Raw genomic sequence first — 22,851 nt, forward strand, 5'->3', positions numbered from 1 at the left:
TAAGGGGTTTATTTTTTTTTTTTTTTTTTTTTTTTTGAGACGGAGTCTCGCTCTGTCGCCCAGGCTGGAGTGCAGTGGCGCGATCTCGGCTCACTGCAAGCTCCGCCTCCCGGGTTCACGCCATTCTCCTGCCTCAGCCTCCCGAGTAGCTGGGACTACAGGCGCCCACAACCGCGCCCGGCTAATTTTTTGTATTTTTAGTAGAGACGGGGTTTCACCGTGGTCTCGATCTCCTGACCTTGTGATCCGCCCGCCTCGGCCTCCCAAAGTGCTGGGATTACAGGCGTGAGCCACCGCGCCCGGCCTATAAGGGGTTTATACATGTAAAGACTAGTACCTAGCAAGCATTTGGTAAATATTAGCTGCTGTTATATCACCCCATAGGCTGAAATGCTGCATATTACCACTACTACATGGGCACTTTCAAGCAATCTAAGAGGCACCCAGGAGTTGTCAATTTATTCCTTTATTTAATCCTCCCCATGTATTATATAAGCTTAGGTATATAATTTCTATTACATAAAGAAGTAGTAAAGGCACAATGTTTACTTACACAATTACATGTAGTGAATTAGCACTTTTGTAACTCAGAGACGTGAATGTCAACAATTTTAGAGCAGAGCTCATTTGCATGGTCACAAGGTTTTCCCGGCTGCTGTGACTCTGCAGACAAGCATTTCAAAGCAGGCCCCCCAACCAGTGGCATCAGAACCAGTGGCATCAGGGGCAGTATAAACAAAGAAAATTACAGATTATTCTGCCCACACCCCAGAAATTTTGATTCAAGTTTGAGATACGGCTAACATCTTTATTTTTCCAAAGCTCGCTGAGGATCTATATGTATAACCAGGCTCTGAACCACTGATTCAGAGCACCATCATTTCTTGATTGGAATGGATGCCTGAGGATAGTAAAACAACAAAGCTAAAATATGCGGACTTTTTTTAGACCCTGAAATTACTGATTTGGTGATGGGTGTTAAGACTGACAATAAAAACCATTTCTCCTGTGTGGTCATGGCTTGAGAGAGCCATGTGCTTTCCCCAGGTCATGGATGGCCTTGTTCTCCAGCAGTTCCATCTGCTTGTCGCTTGGTCTCACCACATTGTTCAGCATTGCTCTAACCACAGTCACCAAGGGCACAGATTGCCCACTAGCCCAAGATTCTGGTAAGGAGCCAAAGAACTTTCTAACCAACCATTCACCTGGGCGAGACTCTTGCCTATCACATAACAGAACTCTAAAATAAAAATAAAAAAAAAAAAGAAAGAAAAGCAGAGGAAGAGGTGGTAAATTGCACTGAGACCACAGTGGGCATTATGGACCAAACTATATCCCCTCAAAATTCTAATGTTGAAGCCCTAACCCCCAATGTGTCTCTATTTGAAGATAAGGCACTAAGGGAAGTAATTAAGGTTAAATGAGGTCTTAAGGATGGAACAGGACTAGTGTGATGGGACTGGGGTCCTCATAAGAGGAAGAGACATCAGAGGTCTCTCTCTCTGCATACATAAAGAAGAAAGGCCATGTGAGGACACTGCCAGAAGGTGGGCTGTCTGCCAGCCAGGAAAAGAGGCCTCACCAGACACCAACCCTGACGGCACCTTGATCTTGGACTTCCAATCTTCAGACTGTGTGAAAATACATTTCTGTTGTTTAAGCCACCCAACCTGTGTGGTATCCTGTTATAGCAACCCGAGCAGACTAATAGAGTAGATTTAATGTTTTATTTGGTGCATGAAGAGGATTTAAGAAGGCAGCAAATGCTGTCTAGGAAGTTCTGGACTATTCTGGAGCAGGCCCCAACATCTACCCTTTCTTTCTAAGCAAAAAGGTGTGTCCTTCAGAGAAGCAATACACCTCTAGCCAGTGTCTTTCATATCTTAGATATTTCAGTTGTCAGCCTTTCCAAATGAAAAATTAGCATCTAGGGATTAACCTACAGTGGCATACTCTCATTCAGTATAAATACTATACTTACCCAGGCCTAAATACAGAGTAACGATCAAATTTTAATTCTTCAATCTTGGCTTCCACTTCTCCCTATTAAGAAAAACCACATTTTTAATATTTAATCAAGACCAGCTCACCTGTGTGAAGTTTAAGACTAATTTGTGGTTTTGAAGGTAATGTGCTTTTGCAGGTCTCAATACTCAAAATATCCTTATCTAGAATTTTAGGTTCCAAGGAGTCTGGGAAATTAAGGAAGAGATCATTTAATCCTGATATGTAGTCTTGCATTTAAAAGATCCACTAAATGAGTGAATGGCTGTATAGTCAATCCTCTCACTTTATTAATATTAAAACAGATTCAGAAAGGGTAAGTAATATGTTAGTACAACCATAAAAGAATATCCTCTCTTTAGTCCAGAATTCATGTTGCATGCTGGCAGACACTAACCTTTTTTTGGTTTATAGGTAGTTCCAGTGGGTCAGAAAACCATAGACCCACTATATTACTCACTTCTTAAACCCCACAAAATTTCAAGACAGATTATATCTAGATGATGCTTTAAACCTAATTTGTTAAATAAAGCATGCATTTTCATGGCAGGCATCTCTGGAAACAAAGTGCCTGAGGAGCTCAGCCCACAGGCACTTCCAAAGGCCTGTGAACTACCACACAGTCATGCATGCCTCCTTCTTGGCCTATGTGTACCACCTAACTGGCACTTAACCTGTCTCATCGCAGACGTTTAAGTAGCTATTTTTAAATATCTTTTTCTTTTTTTTTAATTTTTAAATTAATTAATTAATTAATTAATGTATTTATTTTGTGATGGAGTCTCACCATGTTGCCCAGGCTGGAGTGCAAGGGTGTGATCTCGTCTCACTGCAACCTCCACCTCCCGCGTTCAAGCGATTCTCCTGCCTCAGCCTCCTGAGTAGCTGGGATTACAGGCATCCACCATTATGCCTGGCTAATTTTTGTATTTTTAGTAGTGATGGGGTTTCACCATGTTGGCCAGGCTGGTCTCGAACTCCAGACCTCAAGTGATCCACCCGCCTAAGCCTCCCAAAGTGCTGGAATTACAGGCGTAAGCCACCGCGCTTGGCCATTCTTTTTTTTTAATAGGTGGTTTTTAGTATATACACAGAACTGTGCAACCTTCATCACAATCTAAGTTTTAAAATATTTCATCACCCTGAAAAGAAATCCCATATCATTAGCAGTCACTCCCCATACCCTATTCTCTGGGGACCTAGTCAACCACTAGTCTACCTTCTATCTCCATGGATTTGCCTATTCTGGGCATTTCATATAAATGGAATCATGTAAGTTATGGCCTTTTGTGACTGTTTCCTCACACTTAGCATAATATTTTCAAGGTTCACCCATGTTGTAGTGTGTATCATTTCTTTTTATAGCTGAATAATATTCTATTGCATGAATATATCTCATTTTATTCATCTATTCATCAGTCGATGGCCATCTAGGTTGTTCCCATTCTTTGGCCATTGTAAATAATGCTGCTATGAACAGTCATACTCATACACAAGTTTTTATGTGGACACACATTTCTTAGCTTTTTAAAAGATTTGTTTTGTCTCTATTAGCAATGTGCCTAAAAGAGATACCATAGCAGGCTGAGACTGCTATCCTTAGAAAGGCCTGTTGCAAGGTTGGCCCCTGGCTTGTGCTTGCAAACTTGGATTTTGGGTGTGTTTCCACCATTCCCTATCTGATAAGGGTAATGTACTATGCCTAAACTGTCTGTACAAACAATGTGGTTTATGCTGAAAACTTGCCTTTCTTCTGGAGGGCTGCAATTTTGCTAGGCCAATGTGCCTATGTAACTGGCTCCCATAAAAACCCTGCATTCCTAGGTTCAGATGAGTTTCTCTGGCAGAAAACATTCATCGCTGGAGAAATTAAGCACATCCTGTGCAAGCTGTATGGGGAGGCCTCTTGGAAGCTCGTACCTCCTTTCCTCCAGACTTCACCCTACACACCTTTTCCCTTTGCAGATTTTGCTCTATATCCTTTCAATGCGATAAGTTTTAGCTGCGTGTATGACTATATCATGAGTCCTATGAAACTTTCTAGTGAATTACCAAACTTGGTGGTGTCTTTGGGAATCTCCCAGTATAAGCAGATTACAAACTCCTTGAGGTCAAGGATGATACCCAATAATAAAATGTCACATGTCTGGAAAGTGTACCTTCACCCTGAACAGATGAGGAAACCAAAGCTTATCAACCCTGAGAACAGAGGACATGAAACCCATCCAGTACTCTGGGCTCCACATCCTGACACGTCTCCCCACAGCACCAGCAGGGTGCCCATAAAGCACATGATTGATCCAGGCCCCCAGAGCTGGCCCACCATGAATGAATGCAATGGAAACGTCATTGAGTAGAATAAATGTTCCTAAAGAATAAAGGAGTTTCTAAAATTGGGTGGGAGCGGGAAGTTCATACACACATGGAGACTGAGAAAATAAGCAATAAATACTAGGAATGTTATACACAGTAGTTGAAGGATTATTTCGGAAAGATAATCTTTCCAAATTGTAAAAGCAATTACATATTGTTCAGCGTCATTCTGGGCCGGATCATTTGGTTGTCATTTCTGCCCTTTATTAATCTAATTCATAATCCCAGACTGCAGGTAATACAGGCCAACTGCAGTGAAATCAGAAGTGTCTTTCTGTTGTATTGGCCTTAATATTTGCTGAGGCTCTGTCATGGTCCAATCTCTGCTGGGTCCCTTTTGCATGTATTAGTGACAAAGGCTATTCATTACATAATGGCTAGCGGCATAGGCCTTGGAATCATACAGCCTCAGTTCAAACTCTAGCTTTGCCGCTTAACAGCTGGTGTTCTTTTTGTTGTTATTTTTGTTTTGTTTTGTTTTTGAGACAGAGTCTCACTCTGTCCCCATGCTGGAGTGCAGTGATGTGATCTCGGTTCACTGCAGCTTCTGCCTCCTGGGTTCACGCAATTCTCCTGCCTCAGCCTCCCGAGTAGCTGGGATTAAAGGCGTACGCCACTGTGCCCGTTAATTTTTGTATTTTTAGTACAGACAGGGTTTTGCCATGTTTCCCAGACTGGTTTCAAACTCTCAGCCTCAAGTGATCTTCCCATTTCGGCCTCCCAAAGTGTTGGAATTACAGGCGTGAGCCACCGTGCCCAGTCAACAGCTGGTGGTCTTAATATCACAGTACCTGTTTCCACACAAATGCACATAAAAGCCCTCAGAACACTGCCTGGATCATTTAATGTTAGCTATTTTTTAAAAAATCTGGTTGAATCATTATTATAACCCAATGAGTCAGTAGTAATGCCTTTATCTTTAACAACGAGGAAATATCTTACGTATATTTTCTTTTCTAAAAGGTATAAATGTTGATCTTGCTAATGAGAGCAAAAATCCTATTTGGTAACCTTTCTCAGAACCCACATGTGTCAGTATTTTGAAAAACAAGTTGGGCCTGGTGCCTCATGCCTGTAGTCCCAGCTACTCGGGAGGTTTAGACTGGAGATCACTTGAACCCAGGAATTTGAGGTTGTAGTGATCTGTGACCATGCCACTGAACTTCAACCTGGGTGACAGAGCAAGACTGATTCTAAAAAAAAGAAAACCAGACTTTTTTCCTTTTAAGAATTGTTCTAAACTCTGACAATTAAGTGGAAACTTTTCCATTCTTCATGTAATTTCATTGGTGGCTCACTGATCTTCATCTGGTTCAAAATACTATTTTAGGATAGGTGAGATATGGCTCAGCTATTAGCCATGTGAAAAAAATCTGGAAATTTTTATTATTACAGGCTGATCATGGGCCAACAACATAATAAGGATGTTTGGTAAAATAGTAACAATCTTATATCTTATTTTTAAAAACACATAGTGTCCAGAGCGTGAATAGTACTCCCACTGTAGTTCCAGTATAATATCACTGCAAAGTTCACCCTCAGCAAAGTGATGCAGTCATGAAGGAACTAGACACAGGAACCTATAAAGAATGGTGCAAGGACTTAAAGGTGTGATGCCTGGGAAACATACGATTAAGGAGGCCATAATCTCCAAACGTCTTAAAAACTACAATGCAAAAGAAAGACTGGACTTGTTTTGGTTATTTTAAAAGGCAGAACTGATAACAATTAGCATTTACATATCAATAAATTTCACTTCAAGGTAAAGACTTTTGGGCAAGTAGATCTGACCCAAAATAGAAAAAGTTGGCTAATAAGATAGTAATCTCTGTAGTGCTGGAGATATTTAAGCAGAAGCGAGATGAACTTCTGTAAAGGGACTTCACATAGGAAAAGTCTATGACTGAATGACCTCTGTGGCTCTGCCGCTTCAACTGTGGGCACCTGAGGTGCACTGGAGGCACGCAAAGACAAAGCCATGCCTATCTTCCAGCAGCATCAATTTAACTCAAAGGTAGGTTAATAGAAATCTTTTAAATTAAAATAAACAGGGATATGTATAGCACTAAGAATAGCAAAATGTGCATAAATTTTTAAAAGAGAAAACGTAAGACTTTTAAGAAAGTTGAGGCCAGACGCAGTGGCTCCCGCCTGTAATCCCAGCACTTTGGGAGGCTGAGATGGGCAGATTGCTTGAACTCAGGAGTTTAAGACCAGCCTGGGCAACATGGCGAAACCCCATCTCTACCAAAAATACAAAAATTAGCCAAGCAGGTGGCTCATGCCTGTAGTCCCAGCTACTTGGGGGGAAAGAGGCTGCAGTGAGCCAAGATCATGCCACTGCACTCCAGTCTTGTAACTAGAATACTGCTTCAGGATAGATGTCTCCAAATCTCTAGACAAATAAAAGCTCTTCTTTCCTCTCAATCATTGGAGAAACTGACAGAAAAGTTTAAGAATCACTGCCTCCAAGTCTCTTCCAATGCTAAGTTGCCATGCTGACAGTCAAGGCTGGAGACACCATATCTCATTCCATTTATTGCTGGATAATTAATAGAGAGGAAGACATTGGAAATTATTTTTCAAATCATTCCTGTTTACTAAATATATTCCTGCAGTCCCATAGCCATACAAATGCATAATATGATGTATTGATGTTTTTTGTATTATATAATATTTTATATTCTTTAGTACTGCCAAATAGGTAGGCTTCTCCAAAGTGTATGAAAGACAGAAACTTGCACAAACCTTAACTTGTAGATATAAAAAATTGCTTGATTTATCAGCTCCTTTAGAGGATACCAAGTTGAAATGTTTGCACCCTCCAGCTTTTGCCAGCTCTGCAGACTTCAGCACATAATCTCGGTCAACACGAACAAATCCCTCCTAAAGGGGAAAAGAACATGAGTTATTTCCAAAAAGCAGCAAGTTCATCTTCAAGATTACTACTTGGCTTGGGTAGCAGGCTGGGAGGCCTGGAGGGATAGAGATCTAAATAAAATGTGTCCAAGCAATACATGAAAGTCAGGCTTAGACCCTGGGAAAGGCTCCAGGTCTGGTCCTCCGGATAGACATACCAGCTTTAGCAGCAAGGCTGGACTGCAATAAGGAAACAAGGACAATGACACTGAAACATAGACACCAAACAAATCTGCAAAGAACAAAGGAAACAATAAGGTCAGGCTGAGAAACTACTTTTAAGCCAGACATTTTTTTTTTTTGTCTTAATAACTTTACAACTTTACACTCCTGTCTGTTTTCTGTGTCAATCTAATGTGGTAGGGTCTCTGACTATGGGTGAGGACACTCCCCAGGCAATAAGAGAACAAAGTCTATTTAATTCCCAATTTTCATGTATGCTTTACAATGTACCTCACATATTAGTAAGGTATGCATCCTCAAATTTTTTTATTAATGGGTCTCTGATCAAAAATGTTTGGAGACACCCAATCTAGCTAGATTCAGTCCAGTGAGAGCAGTGGCTGAGTCTTTTTCTTAATTCATCTCTCAGCATCAGCACATGTCCAGCATATGGTAGATGCTCTAAAAATGAATGAACAAAAATCCAATGAAAGCAGAGAAAAGGTAAATCCGGTCAGAAAAAAACAGAACTAAGTGGCAATAAAAGGGGAAGGGAAGAGAATGACACAAATAACAAAATATAGACTCACTTCCAGGGCCTAACTGAAAAACATGCACCTTTACCCAGAAAAGGGAATTCCATGGAGTCACAGTCTCTTGAGACCACTATAAATTCTGGCATCTTCAAACCCAAGACAGCTAAAGAGAAGTCTAAAGTCTGTTGAAGCTGAACTTCACAGGTAGTCACAATTACAGAATGAGGTCTTAGAGTAGTAGGAATTCCAAATCTGAAGACTGGACTACTGCCCCAGTGATTGATTGATTGATTGAGACAGAGTCTTGCTCTGTCGCCCAGGCTGGAGGGCAGTGGCGTGAGCTCCACTCACCACAACCTCTGCCTCCTGAGTTCAAGCAATTCTCCTGCTTCAGCTTCCCAAGTAGCTGGGATTATAGACACACGCCAGTGTGTCTGGCTAATTTTTGTATTTTAGTAGAAATAGGGTTTCATTGCGTTAGACAGGCTGGTCTTGAACTCCTGACCTCAGATGATCCGCCTGCCTCGGCCTTCCAAGGTGCTGGGATTATAGGTGTGAGCCACCACGCCCGGCCTGATTTCTTTTTTAATTAAAAATTTGCTCCGCAGTAGTTACTGATTCTAAATGTTGTATTTGGTAGGGCGATGTGTATCTTTCATAGAATGTTAAAAGGTACCTTAGGAAATATCACATCCAGTCCCTTCATGATGTAGAGGGGAACCAAGGTCCAGTGGGCGGGTGAACTGCTAGCTGGGAAGTGGGAGAGCTGAGAGCAGACTGCAGATTCCGGACTCTGAGCAGTGCTCTTTTCACTGTACCCATGTTCCTTTTCATCACCTACTCTCTTGCTGATGAAAATGACTAATCCATAATTATGGTAGGCAGAATAATGGTCCCTCAGAGATGCCCACGTCCTAATCTTTGTGAATACGTAAGGTTACATGACAAGGGGGAATTCCATTGCAAATGGTATTTAGGCAGAAGCAAGATGAATCTTGCTAAAACAACAACAACAACAACGAAAAACTGAATTTATTTCACTAGTCAACTGTGTAATTTTGTTGTAATGAACCCATTATTAAAATCAGAGTTCTAGTGAACTGGCATGAGGGGTAGAAATAGATGTGGAAGAGAAATTCAGTGTTTTAGAAATTCAGTGTTTAGAATTAGGGTGCTAATCAGCTGACCTTGAAACAGAGAGATTAGTCTGAATTATCCACGTGGGCCCAATGTAATCACAAGGGCCCTTAAAAGTAAAAGAGCGAGGCAGAAGAGGACGTTGGAGTGATGCAACGTAAGAAGGGCTCGGCTACCACGTTGCTGGCCTTGAGGATGGGTAGGGGACCACAGGCCAAGGAATGGGGGGCAGCCTCTAGAAGCTGAAAAAGGTATGGAAATGGTTTCTCTCCTACAGCCTCCCAGAAAGGAATGCAGCTCTGTCAACACCTTGATTTTATCTCAGGGAAACCCATGTCAGACTTCTAAGATGATAAATTTGTATTGTCTTAGGCTGCTAAATTTGAGGAATTTACTAAAGCAGCAATAAGAAACTAATATAGACTTCACTTTTAAAACAATAGGCCCATGCAGATTTTTTAACTTTGCATGGAAGTGTATCATAAAAGTAAACATAAGTATAGAGCTCAACAAATTTTCATTAACTGAACATGCTCTGCCACCAGTTCCCAGATCAAGAAATAGAACATTACCATTACTATAAAAGCCTTCCTCATCCTCCTTTCCCATCACTCACAAGTACATTTTTAACTATATCCACCACCTGGAGGACAGTGTTATTTTTCTGCCTTACTTTTTCTACCTTAGTTTATGGGTAAACTAGTTTATGGGTAAGTAAACTTACCTCTTTACTCACGAGTCATCACCATCTCCTTTTGTATACTTTTTGTTGTATACTTTGACATTCACTCCTAAACAACAGACTTGCCAAGCTGTCTATATACAGACTCAAATTCATGCTGTTGCTTTTAAAATCAGTGTAAAGCAAACCAATTTTAATACTCAGCACATCCTAAGAGAGGTGATTACCCTCAGAGCCATCTCCAAATTGAGACTTTAGATGTGCTGAAAGTGTTCCAAGAGAAACAGCCCAAAACTACATAGAAAAATGCTAAAACACTAAATTTTTCTTCCACATCTGTTTCTTCCCCTCATGCCAGTTCACCAGAACTCTGATTTTAATGACAGGTTAGTTATTCACAACATAATGACACAGTTGACTAGTGAAATAAATTCAGTTTTGTTGTTGTTGTTGTTGTTTTAGCAAGATTGATTGGAGGGATTATTATAGTCGTCTGTTAAAATACTTTTTCTTTCATCCGTCTCTTTAAAAATAAGGGAAAGATTCAGCCAATCACAAGTCTCCCGACCGACGCTGTCTCTCTCACTTAATCCAGAGCCAGTAAAAGGATAATTTGATTAAACTGAGACCCTAATTTATTTGGCTTTAGTTCTGGATCAACCTCTCCTTAATAGAGTGCTGTCGTCTCCAATTGTTTGATGAAAATTAAAGTGACATAAATACCATGGGACTTTTTCAATCTGATTAGTCAGCTAAGGCACATCAATACTACCCCAGCCATCAGACTCTGGCGTCCTTCCTTTCACCCGCCTCGCTAACAACGGACAACCGCTCCTTAAAGGACGAGCACCCACGCTGCTGCAGAGACCCCCACACTTAGCCCATCATCCCCGCTCAATGGGGCCTGTTGACAAGATGCCCATACCTTTCTCCATTGCTGTTCTCTGGACAAAGCTAAATATTGTTTTATTAGCAATCAATGGCTGTTAATCCAAAACGATTTCACAAATCCTCTGAGCCTTCAAGCTGATTATAAATACGCGTTTTTCCAAGCACACTAAATTTTGAATTTCACTTCCGTCACCCTGATGGCGTGGCCTTTTAGCTGGTGAATGAAACTCAAAAGCAAAAGGGTCAACAGCTTTCAAAGACTTAAAAATCAAACTGAAGCGTGGGTCCTGATGACTGACTAGGAGGTATCACACACCAGTTTTCTCTGGAGTGAGGAAGATTCTATTTACAGATGAAAGAAGCGATCTCTAAAAATCTTATTCATGCCCTTTGTTGTTTTCCAATAGCTTGATTTAAAAAACAACAGAAAAAATAACTAAAACAAGCTACTTCATATCTCAGAAACACAATTTTTAGAAAAATTGTACTTAGTTTCCCTAACCATGTGGACAGATGTCTCTTCTGAGAGTATTAAGTCCATATGTCATTCTGTCTTTATGATTCCATAGCCAGTGTGTCCTGCTCTAAGCTAGGAATCCGAGTCCCTTCTAGAAAAAGGAATTAATTAAATAAGTTGCCACTATAAAGTCCTTTCCCAGCACCCTCTCAAAAAGAATAAACACAGTATACTACACTCAGTAGAGATATCCTCATACGCTCCACAACATCAAAGGCAACAAATTCTCCGACGACTCTTAAGTCTTACTAAAATGCAAAGCTACTAAGTATTTCTTCTTTACCAGTGCCTAAAAACTAAAAACAACACTCTGGCTTCAGAACAACTCATCCTAACAAGGTATAGTATTTCAGTGCTGACTGACAGGACAAGTGAGCACACTTAAACGACTTAAGAAGGTCATGGGGCCAGGCACGATGGTCTGTGGTCCCAGCAACTCACCAGGCTGAGGCAGGAAGATCGCTTGATCCCAGGAATTTGAGTCTAGCCTTGGCAACACAGTGAGACCCTGTCTCTAAAAAATTAATTCATTTACTAAAAAAGTAAATCATGGGGATCTTTTTCTGAGAAGGGTGGGTCTATCATTCTGTAAAGGTCCCACTCAGCCATATTTCTGCTTCAGGTTCTTTCTCCTTCACTCCCTTTTCAATCCAACCCTGTAAATTAGATCAGAAAACAAAGATGCTGACAAACACTAAATGGTATAATCTGAGGCACCTTTTGTTTGTGTCCTGGCGTCTCTATATTTGATGTTCAATGGTAGGAGAAAGATCTTGCTTAGAGAAGGACCTCTGGATAAATAAAATCAAGCAGATAGTGAGGATTCCTGGGTCAATCTATATGTTCTTGAAAAAGTTTTCCAATTGGGGCATTCTTTCTTCTGTGTTTCATAGAGTCAAAGAATTTTGCAGGCCGGGTGCAATGGCTCATGGTAATCCCAGCACCTTGGGAGGCCGAGGCAAGCAGATCACTTGAACCCAGGAGTTCAAGACCACCCTGGGTGGGAAGCATGGCAAAACCCTGTCTCTACAGAAAAAAAAAAATGCAAAAATTAGCCAGTCATGGTGGCGCGTGCCTATGGTCCCAGCTGCTTTGGAGGCTGAGGTGGGAGGATTGCTTGAGCTGGGTAGGTCGAGGCTGCAGTGACCGAAATCGCACTGCTGCAGTGAGCTGAAATCATACAACTGCACTCCAGCCTGGGTGATGGAATGAGACTCTGTCTCAAAAAAAAAAGGAAAAATGTTTAAGAATTTTGTAGTAGGAAAGTGGGTTCACTGGTCACCTCCCTCTGACAGACAAGGAGGCAGTGGCCTCCAAAAGCTAACCAGCAAACTCCAGACTCCATAGCTACTTGGCATCCAAACAGGGCCTATGATCTAGGTCCCTTGAACCAGCTAGGGCCTCGTCACTTCACAAGCCCCCTCCTAGACATCAAATAAAACAACAGAGATTAGAACAAGGGTGGGCAAACTTTTCCTGTAAGGGATCAGACAGTAACTATTTTTAGCTTTGCAGGCCTCTGTTGCAACTATATAGCTCTGCCATTATATTAATAGCACAAAAGCAGCCACAGAGAATACATAAAGTAAGGAGCATGGCTGTGTCCCAACACTACTTTATGTATAAAGGCTAAAATTTGAAGTTTTTATATTTTCACATGGTATGACATTATTCTTTTGAATTTTTTAACCATTTAAAAATATAAAGACATTCTTAGCTTACAGGCTGTACAAAAACAGGTGGCAGGCTATATTTGGCCCACAGACTGTAGTGCAAACCTCTGAATTAGAAGAGCAGATCATTCGAATCAGAAGCCATGAGATTCTAATGAGATGGGCCATGAGATGCCTAATAAATGTCCCAGTAACCACATTAATCACATTAATGACATCATCCACTCAACAGAAAACAGGAACTTGGACTTCTGGAGCCTACTACTACCAGGTGAAGAGACAAATGAAAAGGTGAAACCACATCGAACCACCTTGAATTCACTAATCAAATCCTTCTTTTGATACAAATAAGGGGAAATGAACTATTCTCACTGGCATCTGTAAGTTTTTATGCTTCACTCCAGGATAATACAGATCTGGTTTTCAAAGACTATTTCAATCTTCACTAGCAAACAAGTTACTCAGTAAAGCAAGATGAAGGTTGTCTAGGACCACAGTACCCAGAAAACCAGCAAGTGAGGAGAATTAATACACCCCACTGCTTCTTGAAAGCAGGTTCAACAAGAAAGACAGGGTTGACTGCATCAGGATCTCCCAAGGAGCCTGCTAAAAAGACAGATTCCAAGCTTCCAAATTCAGAGATTCTAATCCAGTAGATCTGGATCAGGGCCAAGTCAGGGAGCCAGTACATTGATTGAACAACTATGTTCTGTTAATATGAAAAGGAAAATTAGCATCTACCCAGCTACTGCTAAAGGAAATAGTCTTCCAAACAGCTGAAGAAAGGTAATAGACCTTTTCCTAGACCCAGTGTCAATAGAAACCTGAGTAGACTGAATTTTGTGAGTTGGATTATATCCCCCCAAAATGCATATGTTGAACTCCTAACTCCCAGTACCTCAGAATATGACCTTATTTGGAAATAAGTTCGTTGCAGATGTAATTAGTTGAGATCATACTAAATAGGGTGGTCCCTAATCCAGTATGGCTAGTGTTCTTATAAAAAGGAGAAATGTGAACATAGACACAGGTATTCAGGGAAAACACCACATAAACAGACACAAAGAGAAGGCTACCAGCTACAAGACAAGGAGAGAGCCTTGAAACTCAAGGGCTCAGCCTCAGAGCACTGACCAGCCTGCTGAGACCTGGATCTCAGACTTCTAGCCTCCAGAACTGTGAGACAATATATTTCTGTTGTTTAAGCTACTTGGGTTATGGCAACCCTAGCAAACTAATACACTGAACATCACAGGGAAATAAGCCACCTACTCAGAGGATCTCAATACTGAGACAAAAACGCTGAATTTCTTGAAGTTTCTCTGCTGGAAACCCATATATTGCTAAGGCAATATATGGGGTTCCAGTTACAAAATCCCTAGTGAAGCGCACTAGGTTTGCTACTAGCTTTGTAGTACTTATACAATAAACCACCCAGCAAACTCTTTTCTACATAAAGAGCTGCTGACCCAGAACACCAGCTGGGATGAGCTTGGAAATCTACAACCCCCACTTAAAACACTATCATTACTTAGCCACTTACGAACTGTCACCTCTTTCATATTGGCTAAAGTTATCACAGCCTCCCAACTTTATATTGTACTAGTCCAAATTGTTTTTTTTTAAAGCCCCCCAAAACAAAAACAAAACACTTTTCTGGTATAAGTGCCAGCTTGTTTTCCACCACTAACCTCTTAAATCATTTAAGTCCTAATTCATTTCTAAGCTAGGTGAATAATCTAGGCTCATTAGTCTATTCTCGCTTACTAGTTAATTACTTTTATCTTTCCAAATTGATTTTAAAGGAGAACAAAAGGTATTGAATAGCCTGAGAGGTGGAGAACCAACCCCATTAAAACAGAAAATTCTGGATAGTAAAGACACACAATTCCTCTGATTAAAATTGCATTACCCAGTCTGAACACAGAAATCAGTTTAGACTTTTCCCTGGCACACCCTATAATGAAATTTGCCTTATGTCATGAAAATCAACACTTCTGTGCCTAATGCAGCATTTTGTTTTGCTGACTCACCACCAAAACCAGGTTGGCACTTGAGACAAACCTGCAGTGTCCTGGAACAAAAGTTTTTCAATGCTTTTGGAGGGCACACTGCTTGTGACTGTGCCTGGGACAGAAAAGACTGCACCCACTGTTAAGCAGGAACATGACCCTTTCTAGGAGAGATAATGTGCCATTTCCTGGGAAAGTCAAACTTCTCTGTAATCCATAGTTCCCATCACAGAGGTCAAATCCCAGCCATGTTCCAGGATAGATATGCAGAACTGCAGAAGATATGGAAATACATCTCGATTGAAAGCACACATAGAATTACTCTTTGCATCACAAGGAGGCCCAGAGAAATACATCTGAATCTAACTACTTAGTTGGTATAAATGAATAGTTCTTCACTATATGCTCCCTTAATGATTCAGGTGAAAGCGCCTGGTTTATAAACCTAAGGAGAGTTCCCACGGCAGAGTCATAGTCATATATATATATATTTTTTTGTTTTGTTTTTGTTTTTTCTGGGATTACAGGCATGAACCACTGCACCTGGGCTAACCGACTTTATTTATTTACTTTTTTCACTTCTATTTTATTTATGTATTTATTAATATGTATTTTTAAATTTTACTTTAAGTTCTGGGATACATATGCAGAATGTGCAAGTTTGTTCAGCTCCAGCATGTAAATTCTGCCAGAAGCATAAACTATAGTCAAAGTATAAATTAAATAAGATGTACCTGCGTTAACATTTGCCCAGAATCCATGTAGTCAGCTCTGACTTCTAACCATGCAGTAAACTATAACTTCTGGACAGGAGCTGACTCAATTTAGAACACCATTAAAAAGAAAATAAAATGTGTGTTAAAAGAGTTTTGCGTCAGTAAAGACTGAATCATCACTGGGGTTGAATCATCGCTGAAGGCTGAATCATCGCTGGAGGCTGGTTGAATCGTGCTTGTGTTCTGATGTTCTATTCCAGAAGTTTAAAGCTTGACATGAAAATAGGTTGGAGCAAATCACTCAAGTGAGAGAGAACATTTCAAATTTAAAACATTTGGTAATGGTAAAAAAAGCTGATTGTTAACAGCATAAACCAATTAGTTTTACTCAGACATCATGGTTTCCCTTAGTCAGGGGATGTAGTGATAACGATATTCACAATAGGCAAAATCATGTAAATATTTACAATGTCTCCAGCACTGGGGCCTGAACTCAATGATTACTTTGAAAGATGAACTTATCAGTATTATGAAAAGGATAGCAAGGTTAGTGCAGCATATAGAATCTTAAACAATAAGGGTTTATTCACATTTAAGCATTGCAACAGGCACAAAGAAGAAGAGCGAGCAAGAAAAGAATCCTTGATATCACTGGCCAGCAAAAAGGGAAAAGAGCATATGCCTTCCTTACCGCGCCGGCTTTCGCTCTGGTGGTACCCAGGCAACAGAATCCAACATCATGACCTTGAAAGGCAGAAGCGTAGTCCTCCAGCTTTTCAAAGTCCACCACTTCTTGGTTCTAGGCAAGGACACAGTTGTATGTAGTTTCGTGTTATTTAAACAACAGACCAAAAATCCCCCTAGATTTAAAGACTAAGTTACAGAACATTACTGATAGGCCTGTCCACTTAATATCAAATTTTACAAATTCCTTTTCTCCAACCAAAAAGCCATCAGCCTCAATTGAAAATCAACAACACACACATATGTCCACAGTCTCTATAAGAGGACTAGGGGTGATCCAGATTTCTGAAGTCAGGTTCGATTATAATCTCTCTCTGGAAAAATAAAAGAACTGTGTGTAGCTTTCCAGCAAGGAGACCACTGAGGTATGATGTGAGGGGAAGAGATGGCGTTTGGCATCTTAAAGAAGACCTACTTGCAAATCTTGGGCTTGCTACACACTAGGCATGCAATTGTGGGCAAGTTATTCATCAGACACTACAGCTTTTTTTTTTTTTTTTTTCCCCCAGCTGTAAAATGGGGGTGATAATCTTTCCTTCAATCCAATCCATGAACCATCTGCATTATAATTAGTCAGGGAGTGCTTGACAAAAAGGCATATTCCTACATCCCACACCAATAGCTCTGAATCAGAATGTGCACTTTTAACAAGCACCCACCTTAATTCTCATGCACACAGAAGTTTAAGAACCTCCATCTAACCTTATAAGTTTGCTGTATAACTTTAAAAAGAAAGCATGATAAATTCCTGTCATGCAGGAATTCAGATAAAATGGTTTCCATCCTTACCGTCAACTCTGAAAAGAATTTTTCTGGCACTGCCTATGACACTAAAGAAAAATAGGGTTTCATTGTAATCCCAGCACTTTGGGAGGCCGAGGCGGGCGGATGACGAGGTCAGGAGATCGAGACCATCCTGGCTAACACGGTGAAACCCCGTCTCTACTAAAAATACAAAAAAAAAAAAAAATTAGCCGGGTGTGGTGGTGGGTGCCTGTAGTCCCAGCTACTTGGGAGGCTGAGGCAGGAGAATCGCTTGAACCTAGGAGGCTGAGCTTGCGGTGAGCCGAGATCGCGCCACTGCACTCCAGCCTGGGCGACAGAGTGAGACTCTGTCTCAAAAAAAAAAAAAAAAAAAAAAAAAAGGTTTAACTTAGAGTGAAGGGAATATTCGATTTACAGACACAAGTCTGGGAAGTCAGGCAGGGCCAATTCTTGTAAGTGAATAACCCACCTTTCACTGCCATGGACCTTTCTCACTCTGCAAAGCAGTTTCAGAATCCCTGACAATATTAGTGTGAAGTGCGCAGGTTGACAAAATCAGCAAAGTGGCTGAGAAAATTCTCAAGGTCACCAGGGCTGCCTCTAGAAGCAAGCTTGTATGACCCTGAAAACAGTGCTCATCTGTCTCACCAGCCTCACCCCCATTACAACTCAGATCCAGCTTTATAGAGTTGCAGATGGAAAGGGCTTTGCCCAAGAACACACAATGAGCGGGAGGGAGGCACACCTGGGCTACAATCCAGGAGTCGGACTTCTGGGAGGGACCCTCACAGACCAATCTTGGCCAAGGTTTGATGGCCTCTCACTACCCCCACTACTGGCAGGGCAGTTTTTAGCCTTTAGGCGTGAAATATGTTCACCTCGCAGAATCACTGGGGGTCCGTTTGAGCCCCAGCTCAAATACCCACCACATTTTTATATGCTTCCTCGTTGAAGGTGAGCTTCCTCCGGCCAATGAGTGTGACTTTGGAAAATAGGCCCTGCTCCAGGATTTCCTTTAAGAGCGCTCTGCCGGTTTCTCCGCTGGCGCCCAAAATAAAGACGGATTTATTCTGCATCCTGAAGTCTTCTCGAAGCTTCGACAGTGCTTCTGTTTCGGCCATGCTGAGGAAATAACATCGACAGGTGCCGATCTTAGGGTGTCAGGGGACTGCCCGTCTTTACCCCAGGGAACAAGGGCTGTTTATCTGCTCGGGAAGAGGATATTGTTCTCCGCAGTCCAGGCCCTGGGGAAAGCGCTGACTCACGTGCGGGGCGCGGCTCCCAGGCCATCCCCCGTACCTGAGCCAGCAGACCCATCGGAAGGGGCCCGAGCTGGAGGGTGAGCCCAGGTGCCACAAGCTGCTGGCACCACTGGGCATCCCCCACGGTATCCCTGGCCCGGCCAGGAGACCGGACCAAGCTCGGTCCCATACGCGGAGGGGTTACCTGGGGCCAGCCCCCCGCCCCGGCTCCTCACGACGCAGCAGGAGCAGGGCGGCCACCAGAGCAGCCGCCGCCGCGCTCAGCGCCGCAGGCCCGGCCATCAGAGCATCCCACCTTCCCTTGTCGGCCCGGGGCGTTGGAGGCGACGGAGCCAGTGCCTACCCGGCTTGGTCTTCCGGGTGGCCTCGCGGCGACGCTGCCTCGCCCCGCCCATAGGGGCGGGACCTGGGGACAAACTCCCTGCAGCTTCACAGGCGCGGGTGACTGTGAGAGCACGTGCGCGGAGCCGCGACCCTTCCTGAGTCAGGAATCTGCAAGGACCCTCTCCCCGCGATTTCCCTCACCTGCTGCGCTCAGCTAATAGACTTGCCAGACTTGATCTTCAATGGCCCCCAAACTGGAATGTCAATTGTATATTGGCTATCATCTCAAATTCACCGTGTCAAAAACTTAACCCTGCCCACCCAACCACCCCAAACAGGAATAAAACAAACCTATTCCTAGCCTCTCTTGTGTGTCACCATCCCTACATACACATACACACACATATGCACACATACACACACCTCCTTCTGCCCTGTCAAGTCAGAAATCAGACTATCTCTTTTGATTCCTTTTTTTTCCTAGCCTTTCCACACTACAGACTCATCAAGTCCTGTTATCCCATCTGCCTTACAAATATTTCTCCCATGTAATTCAAGCTCTCATCATATCTCCCCAGTATAACTGGTCTCCCTGCCCAGGTCCTGGCCTAATTCGGTCTTCTAGATGGTGGAACCCGGGTGACCTTCCACACCTGTGATTCAGGCTTCCTAAACCAGATCAGTGGTTTGGAACACAGCTATCTACACTCGGCCTGTCCTGGATCTTGGAAGTCCTGAACAGAGGTTAGAATGACAAGCAGAAATCTGAATAATTTCAGATTGTTCAGGTTGTGCTGGGAACATTGGTCATTTGGGGCCCCATCTCCCATCTAGAAGACAATGAAACACATTTCCTCTTCCATCTCCATGGGAGTTTTTATATGTAGGCTTTGCTTAGGCTCAGCCAACCAGAGGCTCACACATAGGTTTTCAGTTTTCGAGGAGTAATGAAAAGATGCAGTGAAGGCCTGAGATATATGTTGGTTTGTTGGGGCAGGGGTACAGGATTATGGCATCATATGATCCACCTGCCATCTGATGGTCTGATCTTGTCTTAAATTCCTGCCTTAATTCCTGTCTGTTTTCAGAGACTGTTGTGAACACAGTACTTCTGTTACTCTTCTGATACATTCCTGTGCTGTGTAAGCTTACCAGATATATTCTGTTATTGGCAATAAAAAAGCTTGATTGATACAGAGCAGTGTGATTCATTCCCCACTGGTCTGTCACAGCACCTGGACTCTTCCCTTTGAGTTCCTAAAGCTTTTCTACAAGAATGCAATGTTAAACCTTGTCAGCAAACACTGTCCTAGTAATTCATTTATCAAATCTGTCACAGAAATTATTCATTGTACCCTACTGTCTATTCTTCCCCTTTTGTTTAAAATTGTGGCATAATTAATATACATTAAAATGTACAGATCCTAAAGGTTCTGTTCCACGATTTTAGAAGATTGTATATACACCTAAATAACCACCACCAAAAATAAGATATAGAGCATGTCTGCCATCCCTGAAAGTGCCTTCATTCCCTTCTTGACAATCTCTCCCCTCTCCAGAGGCAATCACTTTCTGGTCACTATCAACATAGTTTTGCCTGTTGTCGAATTCTATTTAAGAGTACAGCATGTACTCTTTCATTTCTCAGGTGTTTGGCTTAACACATGTTTTAATATTTATTCTTGTTTGTAGGGCTGCATTATGATTTCTGTGGGCCCTAAGCACTTCATGAGCCCCTTCATTTTATGCACACACACTATTTATATAATCAAAAATTATGTCTTATGACTATGTTGCTATAAAGATGAACATGACAATTTCTTCCACCTCAAACATTTTCTTCTACCTAAAAGTTTATTTTCACAGGCCCCAGAACTGTGCCTACTATGCCAAATGAGTAAATCAGCCCTGGTTGTTTCATGTATCAGGAATTCATTCCTTTTTATTGCTGAGTAGCCTTCCAGTATTCCAGTATGAATATCCCACAACATGTTTAAACATTATTCTGTTGATGGACATTTGGTTTGTTTCTACTTTTTGGCTAATTACGAATAAGGTTTCTATGAACATTATTGGACCAGTCTTTCTTCAGTAACATGTTTTCCTTACTCTTGGACATACACACACACACACACACATATATACACACACACATATATACATATATACACACACATACACACACCCCATATACACATATGTAATGTATATACATATGTGTACATATACATAATGTATACATATGTATATATACATATACATATGTGGATATATACATATATATATATACACGTGTGTGTGTATGTACACAACAGAGCAAGATAGAATCTTGCTCTGTTGCCCAGGCTGGAGTGCAATGGCACGATCTTGGCTCACCACAACCTCCACCTTCTGAGTTCAAACTTTTCTCTTGCCTCAGCCTCCTGAATAGCTGGGATTACAGGCACACACCAACATGCCTGGTTAATTTTGTATTTTTAGTAGAGTTGGGGTTTTGCCATGTTGGCCAGGCTAGTCTTGGACTCCTGATTTCAGGTGATCCGCCCACCTTGGCCTCCCAAAGTACTGGGATCACAGGCATGAGCCACCATGCCCAGCTACTTATGGACATATGTTTTTATTACTTTTCAGTAGATACCTAGGAGAAGAGTGATCAAAGAATTCTGTAAGATAGATGTACCATTTTACATTATATTTTCACCCACTTGGTATCATCAGTCTTTTAGTTTTGACCAGGGTCAAATAGCTCCTTATCTCTCATCTCTCTTTCTCTCTTTCTTTGTCACCCAGGCTGGAGTACAGTGGCACTATCATGCCTTGACCTCCTGGGCTCAAGTGATCCTCCTGCCTCAGACTCCTGAGTAGCCGGGACCACATGTGTGCACCACCATGCCCAACTAATTTTTAAAAATTTTCTGTAGAGACAAGATCTCTCCATGTTACTCAGGCAGGTCTTGAATTCCTGGCTTCAAGCCATGCTCCTGCCTCGGCCTCCCAAAGTACTGTGGTTACAGGTATGAGCCATCATGCCCATCCTTGCCTTTCTTTTAGCAATATGGTCCATAGGTTTATTAGAACATGTGGCTGCCCATTCAGATTTTATATTTCCTGGTATCACTTGCAAGCTAGCATGAGCACGTGACAGTGATATAGCCAATGAGAAGCAAGCAGAGGTAATATGTGCAAATTTGAATCACATCTTTATAAGGAAGTTACCTTCTTTCCCTTCACTTTCCCTTTCCCCCTTTCCTTAGGCCAGAATGTGAATGTACTGGTGAACCAGCTCTGACCATGAGTAGAAAGACACTCTCTAGAGGATAGCGGGGCAAGGTGTCCTTGGATGACTTTCATAGAACAGAGCTGCCTACCCACCCTGGACTGCCTGCACGCCTCTGGGCAGTGAGAGAAAAATAAACTTCTGTCATGTTGAAGCCACTGTAATTTTGTTACAGCAGCTTAGCCAGCGTTTTGCCTAATGTAAGATTCTTTTAGTCAATCTTGTCAGTGGATATTTACTGATTATCTAATGCGAGCCAGATACTGTGCTAGGTACTATAGATTTTTCCAAGATGAATCAGGGACACCAGCTAAACTCACTCTCATCTTGAAGGCAAGTCATAAATACTTGGGAAGCTAAATAAAGTTCAGCAACATTATAAAACATCCCCCAAACTTTCATAGAGTAGCACGTGCTGAATGCCAAATGAGCATACAGAAATGGAAGGAAACTCAGAAAAAAACAAGTCCATGCCTTTCCTTCTCTGACAGCTGGAACCTTCTCATGCAGGTGCTGAGATAATGTGACAAGACCTACCCTCCTAGAGCAACTGGACCACAAAAATTCAGGGCAAAGGGGAAGGGGAAAGCATAGGGAAAGAGGGAAAGGGGACATAAGGAAACAGAGGTAGCATGGAAAGATCCTTGGCCAGAGACCTGCCTGCCACATTCAGGTTTGCCTTTCATGAAGTCTCTTCATATATCTTGGCCTCCATTTCCCTATCTGTAAGATGGGAACTGTTTCATTACATTCACTTTGCTCCAAGGAACAGACTGACTCACATTAACTTGAGTAAAGATGGTGAATATTGTAAGGCTACACATCATGTATAAGAGAGACAGAATCTCAGAGAAATC

The 22,851-nt window shown here is 41.9% G+C and overlaps 1 protein-coding gene across 3 annotated transcripts; it reads right to left on the reverse strand.

The window, feature by feature from the left end:
• Nucleotides 1-441: 441 nt before the first annotated feature.
• On the reverse strand, nucleotides 442-18,816 carry LOC105487010 (HIV-1 Tat interactive protein 2). Of its 3 annotated transcripts, none has more exons than XM_011750271.2 (6): nucleotides 18,578-18,772; nucleotides 18,058-18,253; nucleotides 16,314-16,421; nucleotides 7,126-7,263; nucleotides 1,982-2,043; nucleotides 442-1,240 (listed from the first exon to the last, which is right to left on the reverse strand). In XM_011750271.2, the coding sequence occupies exons 1-6, from the start codon at nucleotides 18,673-18,675 to the stop codon at nucleotides 1,015-1,017; spliced, it is 828 nt and encodes a 275-aa protein (XP_011748573.1). In that variant the 5' UTR covers nucleotides 18,676-18,772; the 3' UTR covers nucleotides 442-1,014. The 3 variants fall into 3 exon arrangements, with proteins under 3 accessions (XP_011748573.1, XP_011748574.1, XP_011748575.1); XM_011750272.2 differs by having other exon boundaries at nucleotides 443-1,240; nucleotides 18,689-18,816; XM_011750273.2 differs by having other exon boundaries at nucleotides 443-1,240; nucleotides 18,737-18,809.
• Nucleotides 18,817-22,851: the final 4,035 nt, after the last annotated feature.

The sequence above is a fragment of the Macaca nemestrina genome, chromosome 12 (assembly GCF_043159975.1).
Source record: "Macaca nemestrina isolate mMacNem1 chromosome 12, mMacNem.hap1, whole genome shotgun sequence".
Taxonomy (NCBI): domain Eukaryota; kingdom Metazoa; phylum Chordata; class Mammalia; order Primates; family Cercopithecidae; genus Macaca; species Macaca nemestrina.

Coding starts and splice junctions, on each gene's coding strand:
- LOC105487010 (XM_011750271.2), bottom strand. CDS start 18,675: ATGGCCGGGCCTGCGGCGCTGAGCGCGGCGGCGGCTGCTCTGGTGGCC. Junction 18,254..18,577: donor GGGCGGGGGGCTGGCCCCAG/GTAACCCCTCCG, acceptor TTATTTCCTCAG/CATGGCCGAAACAGAAGCAC. Junction 1,241..1,981: donor TACTCTGTATTTAGGCCTGG/GTAAGTATAGTA, acceptor TTTTTATTTTAG/AGTTCTGTTATGTGATAGGC.